This window comes from Mobula birostris, chromosome 5 (assembly GCF_030028105.1).
Source record: "Mobula birostris isolate sMobBir1 chromosome 5, sMobBir1.hap1, whole genome shotgun sequence".
In the NCBI taxonomy this organism is placed as follows: Eukaryota; Metazoa; Chordata; class Chondrichthyes; order Myliobatiformes; family Myliobatidae; genus Mobula; species Mobula birostris.
The window spans coordinates 185,846,485-185,856,370 of NC_092374.1; the positions used below are offsets into that span (position 1 = coordinate 185,846,485).

The following is a 9,886-nucleotide window of genomic DNA, read 5'->3' on the forward strand; positions in this document are numbered from 1 at the left end:
ATCATGGGACAATTTGCAACGATCAGTTGACCTCCCAGCCAGTATGCCTTTGGACTGTGGGACGAAACCCTTGCAGTCAAGGGGAGAATGTACAAACTCCTTACTGGCTGCAGTGGGAATTGAACCTGGGACGCTGGTACTGTAAAGCGTTGTGCTAACCACTACACTACGTGTGGTCCCATGGTAACGTAGCTCTTCTACGACTTGCATCTTAATCCCTGGTCAGGTGACTTGCTGAGGAGCCGGGGTTAGCAACGTGTCTTCTGGGCCTGGGGAAAGAATATCCGTCACGCCCCAAGTTTTGCATCTTCTGTCAGTTTGGAATGTTGCTCAGAGTTGTTCATTCTTGGCTGGAACAGCAAGTTGCTGTCTAGTAAGTGCTCCTGAGAGGGCATGTAGAGCACATTGGTACAGGCGTGAAGTCACAGGCTGGTGAAACGGGGCAGAGGTTGGCGCTTTCCCATCCCTGCAGGAGATGAAGGGAACCGTAGGCTTGTTGCAATTCATAGCAAATCCCTTTGTCGTCTCTGTGTAACATTGTTCAAAGTTATTTTTTAATTGCAGGTTTTCATCAAGAGGACGTTGCAATAATTGTTCTGTCGGTGATCTCTTCGGTGCTTTCTATTTTGCAGTGCTCGCAGTGCTTGCTGCTGAAGACAGACAGAGGTATTTATCATTGTGTCCCAAATGAATGAAAGGAATCCTGGTTATTTTCTCGAGTTAATTTTTGTTCTTTAAGAATTGTCTCAAATAAGTGGCTGCCCTGATTAACCGATGGCCCAGTTAACTGGAATCCACTGCACGTACTGTAGAGCTCACCATATACTAAGTGGAGTTTCATTTTCCTGCAGGCCTTTACAGGAAAGTAAAGAAATACATTCGAATTTATGAAAAACCTTTACATAAAGACTCTCGAACAGCCAATGTGCAAAAGAAAACAAATTGTGCAAATAATTTAAATAAATAATATTGAGAACATGAGTGGTAGAGTCCTTAAAAGTGAGTCTGTAGGTTGTGGAATCAGTTTAGAGTTGAGACGAGTGAGTGAGGGGGCTAAGCACACAAACTGTGCTGATGGTAATTGTGGAGGAGATGTCGTTGCCAATCTGAACTGACTGGGATCTGCAAGTGAGGAAATCAAGGAGGGATTGATTACAATTGTTGACTTACACAGGGAGGTATTGGGGCATTCAAATTTCAGGGCTGGAATTTGAAGGGTCACACATGGCCTCTCTCTCTCTCCCCCTCTCTCACGCATGCCCTTCTCTCGTGCACAGCACTCGCACACTCAGCTCCCTCCCTCCCTCTCTGATACGCATAAGCTCTTCAAATCCCAGTTGAGCAGCACTTCTTGGAGAGTAACGGAGGGTCCCGATAGATGCTGGACCAACCAGCAAAACCCCAATGAATTAAAAGCACCAGGGGAAGGAGAGGTGTCCCTCGGACCACATGCTGGAAGATCCCTCAAAACTGGTTCATCAGTTGCCAGTGGGCTCCCTGGACAAACACCACTTGTTCACTGCTTAGTGTCTCTGCATTCAGGCATTTTGGCCTGCAGCCCCATTTGGGGAACAGTTTCCACCCTGGACTAGAACACTGTCTAGTGCCCGAGAGCATCCGGGTACAGTGATGACCCAGTCCTCGGTCTCGCAGCAGAGTTCAGGGTGAAACTGCAACTTCTGGGCTGCTGTAGGTTAATGCTACCCCAGCTCCCATAATCATTGGGATGATGCACACATGATTCACATTGCGTCCTTTCCTCCTCCACTGGGCTCACACACAGGGAGACTGCATTCTATCTGTCTTTTCGGTATTCAGCCCATGGATAATCAGATGGCATACTACGAGATGAGCTGTTTTCTGGTGCTTTTTGCTCCTCTCTGCTGTCTCCTCTTTGCTGCCAGTGTCCATCAGCTCTGAGACTCCTCCAGTGCTCTGGTGGCTACTCCACCCCCGGGCTGGTATTTGAGTTGAGTGCCACCAGCAGCCTGACTCATCCCGAGTCCCACCTCCGTTACCGCGAGCTCGCTCTCTGATTCCTGTGTCCAGCCATTTATGTAGGTCTCACATTTGGACTGTTCTGGATTTTTCTTGATTGCAGCTGTGAGGCGGGTCAAATGCTTGAGGCAGTTCCTGGGTATCTGTACCTTCATGACCTACGTCACGACCGTCATGACCTGTGTCGCAACCCTCACCAAACTTATCCCTACGAAAGGTACGTGTGTGATGTTCTGCATGTGCATTGTTCTGATCAGTGTGGGATTCAGCACACCCCTCCACCTTCACATCCAGCACCCAAGGACAGGCAGGGTGGGTATCTGGACTCCAGAAGGCATGTGAAGGAACTCGTAAATTAAAGGCATAATTATAAAGCTTGGAAAACAGTTGTTGGTTCAGTGCGGGGAGCCAGTGTGTAGGGGTAACCTGCAGGGGCTGAAGTTGGTGGGATTTGGGTCATGGTGCTGTACAGGAATGTGTGGTGGGCCTTTTGGAGGAAGGAGGTGGAATCTTTCGCAAGGTGATTTCCCAGGATGCTGCCTGGACTAGAGCTGGTCTCCTAGGACAGGTTGAGCGAGCTAGGTCTTTCTCATCAGTGGAAAGGGGGATGAGGGGTGACTTGAGAGAATTATACAAGGTAAGAAGCGTAGATCGAGTAAATAGCCAGAGACTTCTTCCCCAGGGCTGAAACAAGGAGGCACAATTTTAAGATAGGTATAGAAGAGATGTTAGAGGCAGTTTTGTTTAATACACAGAGATTGGTGGGTGTGTGGAATACCCTGCCAGGGGTGGTGAAAGAGGTAGATACATTAGGGGCATATGAGAAACTCTTGGGCACTTGGAGGAGAGAAAAAATGCAAAGCTATGTAGGATGAGAGGAAAATGGAGAGTGATGAAGGAGGGATGGGTTCGATTGATCTTAGACTAGGTTAAGAGGTGGACACAACACCATCTGACAAGGGCTCTACTGTTCTGTAGAGTGCTATGCAACTGGTCCTTGGATTGACTGGGCTGATGATGTGAAATGCGACTTTACCAAGTTGGTCAAGTTTGACCGGAGAGGTGACATTGTGAACTAACCCCCCGCCTTGTCTTTCTCCCCGGGCCTCCTGCCCCATGATCCTCTCATAATCCCTTTGCCTATCACCTGTCCAGTTCTTGGCTCCATCCCTCCCCCTCCTGTCTTCTCCTATCATTTCGGATCTCCACCTCCCCCTCCCACTTTCAAATCTCTTACTAACTCTACCTTCAGTTAGTCCTGACCAAGGGACTCGGCCTGAAGCGTCGACTGTACCTCTTCCTAGAGATGCTGCCTGGCCTGCTGCATTACCAGCAACTTTGATGTGTGTTGGTTGGGGCATCTGGGACCAGGAGACCTGGGGCCAGGGTCAATTGCATAGTACTGTTCTGTTTGTTTTAATATTAGGAATCGCTTTTCCCCAGAGTGAAAAGAAGTAATGTTCTGTCAGGAAATTCAATGGGGCACGAGGGCATCAGTCACTTTTGCTTGGCCGGTGATGTCATTCCCTGTATGACAATTTCCGGTAGGGGAACTGCAAGTTAATTGGACCATGCTGTCCTGGGAGTTCCCACCACTGGGCAGTCCCAGGGCCATTCTCTTTCATCACTGCAGCTCCAAACTCTAGGATGCCTTCCAGATGTTAGTCACTGAACTTCATCCACCGGGACTTCAGAGTGTCCTGGCTTTTCTCCACCCACACCTCTGCACACCTGCTTGAATTGTTCACGTAAACATGTTTGCAACATTCAAGGTCAGGCAGCGTCTCTGTAGTGAGAGGTGGACAGTGAAATGCTGTCTACCCCCCCCCCCACACTGTTTGCAACGACGTACCTCTTTGCACCAGTGGTGAACCCAGTGATGATTCTCCCATCATCTGAGTCGGTCTGGAGAGCCGGTGGTTCAGGTCTGTCACCGTCAGGTGGAGTGAGGTTAGAAATCTGTGTTTCCTTTTGCAGAGATGGGTGAAGGGCTGAGCTGAAGAAAGTGAACTGTGTGGAGGGGCGGAGACCAGGAGAGCCTCTCGAGTGTCTCACCCTGGTCTGGTCTACCCACAGCTGGTGAGAGTGCAGTTCAGGGGAACAAATGCTAAGGGGTGTAACGAAAAGGAATAAAGAGAAATAAAAGAAAGAATGGCACTTCTGAACAATCTATCACTTCTATAGATAAGATGAAGGAAATTCCTTAGTGATAATTTAGTCAATAGGCTACATAATTAAAACAATTACATCACATGGGTAATACTTGTTAAAAAGTACAAATTTTATAAAAAGTATTATTTTTAAAAAAGTGGTTTCCAACAAGAGGTTTCACCCTCAGGTGAAGCAGGTGAAAAGCAGATCCAGCATTGCCCCCTCTACAGGAACAGTATATAAAGCACAGTTCTGGGGAAGTTACAGAATGGAAATCCTGCGTCTTGTTGTTTAATTTCCCGTTTATTACTGAGTGAACCGCTGACCATTGCTGTGGGGTCTTTGCTCCCCAGGTTCGGACCCTGTCGTAGTAGCGGTTTATTGCACAGTGTCCCTTCAGCTTCTGACTTTGGGTCTGCTGCTCGTTGTCCAGAGGCTGGACTGTTTCAGAAAGAGGGCAGGTAAGAGACTGGGTCATTCATTGTACAACCTCTCAGTGAAGGAAAGGAATGGAGGGTTATGGGCTGAGTGCAGGTCGGTGGGACTAGATGAGAGTAAGAGTTCGGCACAGACTAGAAGGGCCGGGATGGCCTATTTCCGTGCTGCAATTGTTATATAGTTATATGGTTAATGCACTGTAATTGTCACACTTTGTATTTGACAGCTATTTGGGAAAGGACCGTCGCTGGACTTCATGTCATCGTGATCATCACTTCAGTCGTTTTTTTAGCATTATTAAGTCATCCAGACTGTGAGTTTGCCTAGAGCTCTTCATCATTGTTTATGGCAATGCATGGTTTTGATCATTTTCTTTGTTATATACACACACACACACAGTTGGTTTATTGATCACTGCAGAGTGGTTCTCTGCTGCTTCCTGCTTCCTCCTCTCTCCTTTCCCCAACCACGATGCCCCTCTCCCTGACCCCTTCCCACTCTCAGTCCACAGTAGAGACCCATTTCAGATTCAGGTTTATCATCATTCACAAATGGCATGAAATCTGTTTAACTTTGTTTCCAGCAGCAATACATAAACTTACTACTGTACTGTCTCAAAGTGTTAGGCACCCAAGCAAGACTGTACTTAGGAGACAGAAGGGATGAACTTGGAAAAGTTAATAATTATGAAAGGCAGAGATGAGCTGGACAGTCTTTTCCCCAGGGTCGGGAAGTTGAAAACACGAGGGCATAGATTTAGGTTGAGAGGGGAAAGATCTGAAACAGACCTGAAGGACAGTTTCTTTTAAAACAGAGTGTGATCAGGGTATGGAACAATTTAACAGAGGAACAGGTTGAGACAGGTACAATACCAGAAGCTCTGGGAAGTGTTTAACACCTGGACAGGTACATGGAGGGACGGGCCATGCACCATCCTCTCTTTGCCATTGCTCTGTGAATTTGCTGTGGAAGGTGCATTGGATGTTTACTGTACTGTGGATGTGGGCACTTGGTGTCAGTTTACTCAGTGTCATCATGTTGCACATTTTCAGATCAAGGCTGTGAAAGCAGCTTTATTGTCTGGATGGTATTCTTTGGAGCAGTGATCGTGGGTGCTGTGGTCTTTCTCTTCAACTTCATGGTCGAACACCGTAAGTAAATACCAAACCATTTAGCAGCTGCTGTATCGCTTCCCAGAGTAAAGACCTTCCCCCGATCTCGCAGCCACTTCAGCTCCTACGAGGGTTTCCCGGGCTCTGCTTGAGTTCCCTCACGGAGCTGCTGGCCGTGCATGTGGGGTTTTGGACTCCTGCTGGGATGTAGAAGTGAACAACCTCCCAGCTGAACTCCAGTGATACCCCACTGGGCTCCTTGGAGACTGATGGAGAGGTCTGACAGAGCACAGAATAGGCCCCTCGAGCCGTGCCGTCCAGCAAACCTCAATTTAATCCGAACTTAATCACAGGACAGTTTGCAGTGGTACGTCTCTGGACTGTGGGAGGAAACCCACACGGCCATGGCGAGAGCGTACAAACTCCTTACAGGCAGTGGCGGGAATTGGACCCAGGTTGCTGGTACAGTGAAGCATTGTACTGACCACTACATTACTGCGAAATCTGTAAAGGATCGATTTCTTAGATGGAATCAAAGATGCAAATGAAGGCATCAACACTGAAGAAACAGCACCAGATATTTTGTTAAAATAGATTCCTACTGTTTGTCAAAATTTCATTTTATGTGTTTAGAAATTGACTAATTTACACCTAAAAATTAATACATTGTGTGTTCATAATGCTGCTCTCTCTTGGACACTGATTCACCCAGCCCAGAGAATCTGGGGTACATACTGTGACCTCACTGTAGCACAGGGGGGCTCACCGGATCCAGAACCCATGTCTTACAGAAATTGCCCCATAACTTAAGAAAGAATTTTTTTCAGGTTTGCAATAATGAAATGTTTACAATAGTACAAGATACAGTGTGTGTTCTGAGTTAATTATGGTTGTGTTAGAGTAAATGTTGGAAATTATCATTAAAATGAAAGGACAAGGTGTTAAGGTTTATGTTGAGAATTCAGGAGAATGGTTTTGAGAGGGAAAATAAGTCAGCCATGATGGAATAGTGGAGCAGACTCGATGGGCCAAATGGTCTAGTTCTGCCCCTATGTCTTATTGTTTTAGAGGATGTGTAGGCAGGGCGATGTGATGTGGGTAGCTACAGGAAAGAGATGTTCCTGCTTTACATAAAGATTAGTTTACAAACAGCTCTTGGGAACTGAAGTCTTGTGTAACACCGGGTCTATCTGTATACAGTTACTCTTGAAGTTATAGAACTACTTTGTCTATTCACATTCCCCAGTTAACTTGTAGAGATTGCCTGTTATTGAAATATTCTCTGTGAGTTGGTACCTGGATTCCTCAGTCTGCCGCAGTCTCTGTAGGCATGTCCTTCTCTGCCTGTCACCCTTCCCCTTGGTGTGATGCTTCTGTTGATTGACTGAGATTCACCTACTTCCTGTAACAAATGCACTTTTGTCATTTTAGTATCCTGCAGAAAGGAAAATTCTGAAATGGACCCACCAGATCCCACAGCTTCTGATGAACTTCTGATGTCTGATTTAAAAAGCGTACATCAGTCTTCATTTTCAGACGACATTCCCAGTTCGAAGCCTTAACAGTCTGAACTCAGTCTTGATGACACCTTGGTTTCCCAGCCAAATGCTGAGTCACAGGATCTTGTGTACTGGAGAACGAAGAGAAGAGCTGTGCAGTTGAAAACGAAAGCCTGGATACGAACAACTTGGAGTCATAGAAAACTACAACACATCTCGTCCGTGCTGAACCATTTCAATTGCCTAGTCCATCGACCTGCACCCCAAACATCCAGAGGTTCATAGTGTCACGAACCCCGTGACTGGAATGAAGAACCAGCAGAGATGGAAAACACTTTGGAGTCTAGTATTGCTATAAACTAATAATATTTATTCCTAACTATGCAATACAGTAAGATAAATGTAGATGAATCAAACCGGTTAGCAACGATTATTGTTACATGCGCAAGAAGATCTGTTTTTTTTTGTGAGAATGATGTAATGGTCTTTTGGAGGTCACCTGATGTGATTTTCCCGCCGATGTGAGGTCACGTGATGACACGTGCACCATGAGTATATAAGGGTCGACCCAGGTGACGCAGTTGGTTTTTAGTTTGTAGATTTCCAGGTAGAACGTGCTGTATCTCCGTTTCTGTTGCGTGTTTGTTTTTGTGACGCAGTTTCATTTTTAAAACGGAGTGTTGCGTTCGGTTGCAAGATACCATATTATTGGACTGGAAATTTTTGCTGGATGTGTCGATTTACTCAATTCCAACAGTAGAAGGGAGAGTGAAGAATTTATCGAAGTACAGGATCGAGAGGAGTCGGCATCTTTTGGCAGTTTAATAAAGGATCGAACTTATTGAGTCTTCGTTAGAGGAGTACGACCTGCATCGAGGATAACTCTTGCCAAACAGAGCAAGGAGTTCATGCAAAAAGGTGCTCTCTCTCTCTAAAGGAATTTAAGGTCAGTCGATTTAAACTGTTTATTTTCGGCATCGTGAATCCTGTGGACAGAACCAGCAGGAAAGTTTCATCTGTGAAGAAACCCTTCTCCAGAGAAGTCTCTCCCAATTGAACGTGTAAATGTGTTGGACTTTCGAAGTTATCGCTTTAAGAACTGTTTTCGCATTTAACGCTTTTAAGAACCAGAGCTGAGTGATGGGTTGCTGAACGGCTGCGTACCTGTTAACTTCCAGTTAAAGTTTTCGTTTGTTTTTTTCCTTATCGTTTATCCGTGTTTAATAAATGCTTGGTTGTTTTTATATAACCTGTCTCGGTTGATATTCATTGTTGCCAGTTACGTAACATAAACTGTGGGGGCTCGTGGGAAATGTTCTGATTTTGAGTTTAAGTGCTGGTAATTGCCATTTTGGTTTGGATAAGGGAAATACCCAATTTTTTGTTTTTGGTTTGATTGGTGTGTGTGTTGTATTCGGCATCAATGGATATTGACGGGTTTTTGAAGACGCCTGACTCGGGATCTTTAGAGAATGCAAGAAAACCTGAGGTATTGGAGATTGCTAGGAAGTTGGATATTAAAGGAATTACCAGGAATTCCACCAAGGCTTTCACACAAAGAAAAACTGCTGAACATTATATTAATTTGGAATTGTTTGATGAGGAGGTATTAGATAAGTTTCCAGTGAGTAATCTGGAAATGCAGTTACATCTTGAACAAATAAAGTTAAAGCAATTAGAAGCTGATTTGGAAAAGAGTCGGTTAGAAGCTGTAAATAAACAGAAAGAATTCGAGGCTATGGAGGTTATTAAGTTAAGGGAATTTAAAGAAAGAGAAGCTGATAACCAGAGGAAATTCGAGCTAGAGATGCAGAAATTAAAGTCTGGGAGTCATTCTTCTGGTTCTACAAAACAGTTTATTGCTAGTCGTGAGGTTATTTTAGCTCTTCCATTTAGTGAAGGTGATGTGGACACATATTTCCAACATTTCGAAACAGTTGCTCTGAGTTTAAAGTGGCTGAAAGAGCAATGGCCAGTGATGTTACAAAGTGTAATTAAAGGCAAGGCACAACAAGTTTATACAGCTTTAAATGCTGAACAAGCACTGGATTATGATATTGTTAAGCAGCACATAAGCAGGCATATGAGATGGTTCCAGAAGCGTATAGAGAAAGATTTAGAGGTTTGAAGAAATCGGTGGAAAAAACTTATGTGGAATTTGCCTATGAGAAATCTGTGTGTTTTGAGAGATGGGTTTCCTCTAAAGATGTGAATGGGGAGTATAATAAATTAAAAGAGCTGATTTTGCAGGAGGAATTCAAAAGAAGCATTCCTTTTGAAGGGAGAACATACTTAAATGAACGGGACACTGCAACATTGCAGGAGATTGCTAAATTGGCTGATGAGTATGTTTTAATTCACAAGAATAAATTTTCTCCAGGTAAAATTTTTAAAAGGAAAAACAGCACAGAGAGTCAAGGTGAATCAGAAATTAAATCTTAAGTTAGTGAGAAAAGTAAGGATGAAGGGAGACATGTGAAGGAAAGACATTTTGGTATTATTTGTAATTATTGTAAGAAACCTGGACATGTAGTAGCTAATTGCTTCCGATTAAAAAGGAAAGAGAAAGAAGTGGCCCCAGATGCTTGTGTGCAGCATATTGAAAAAACCTGTAAAACCACAGGGTTTAGAAAATATTAATGAAGATGTTGTCAGAGTCTGACCAAGTTAAGAAGGGATATGAAGCTT

At 44.6% G+C, this 9,886-nt stretch overlaps 1 protein-coding gene across 2 annotated transcripts in view; it reads left to right on the forward strand.

Moving 5' to 3' along the window:
- The window catches only part of LOC140198127 (uncharacterized), a 34,359-nt gene extending 25,912 nt beyond the window's left edge, over positions 1-8,447 (forward strand). Inside the window, exons 4-9 of one of the 2 annotated variants that reach the window (XM_072259072.1) lie at positions 565-666; positions 2,102-2,215; positions 4,503-4,610; positions 4,814-4,900; positions 5,640-5,738; positions 7,131-8,447. In XM_072259072.1, the coding sequence (XP_072115173.1) occupies positions 565-666; positions 2,102-2,215; positions 4,503-4,610; positions 4,814-4,900; positions 5,640-5,738; positions 7,131-7,261 (641 nt within the window). In that variant the 3' untranslated portion in view covers positions 7,262-8,447. The remainder of the gene's footprint in view (positions 1-564; positions 667-2,101; positions 2,216-4,502; positions 4,611-4,813; positions 4,901-5,639; positions 5,739-7,130) is intronic. The other variant, XM_072259073.1, reaches the window with a different exon arrangement.
- Positions 8,448-9,886: the final 1,439 nt, after the last annotated feature.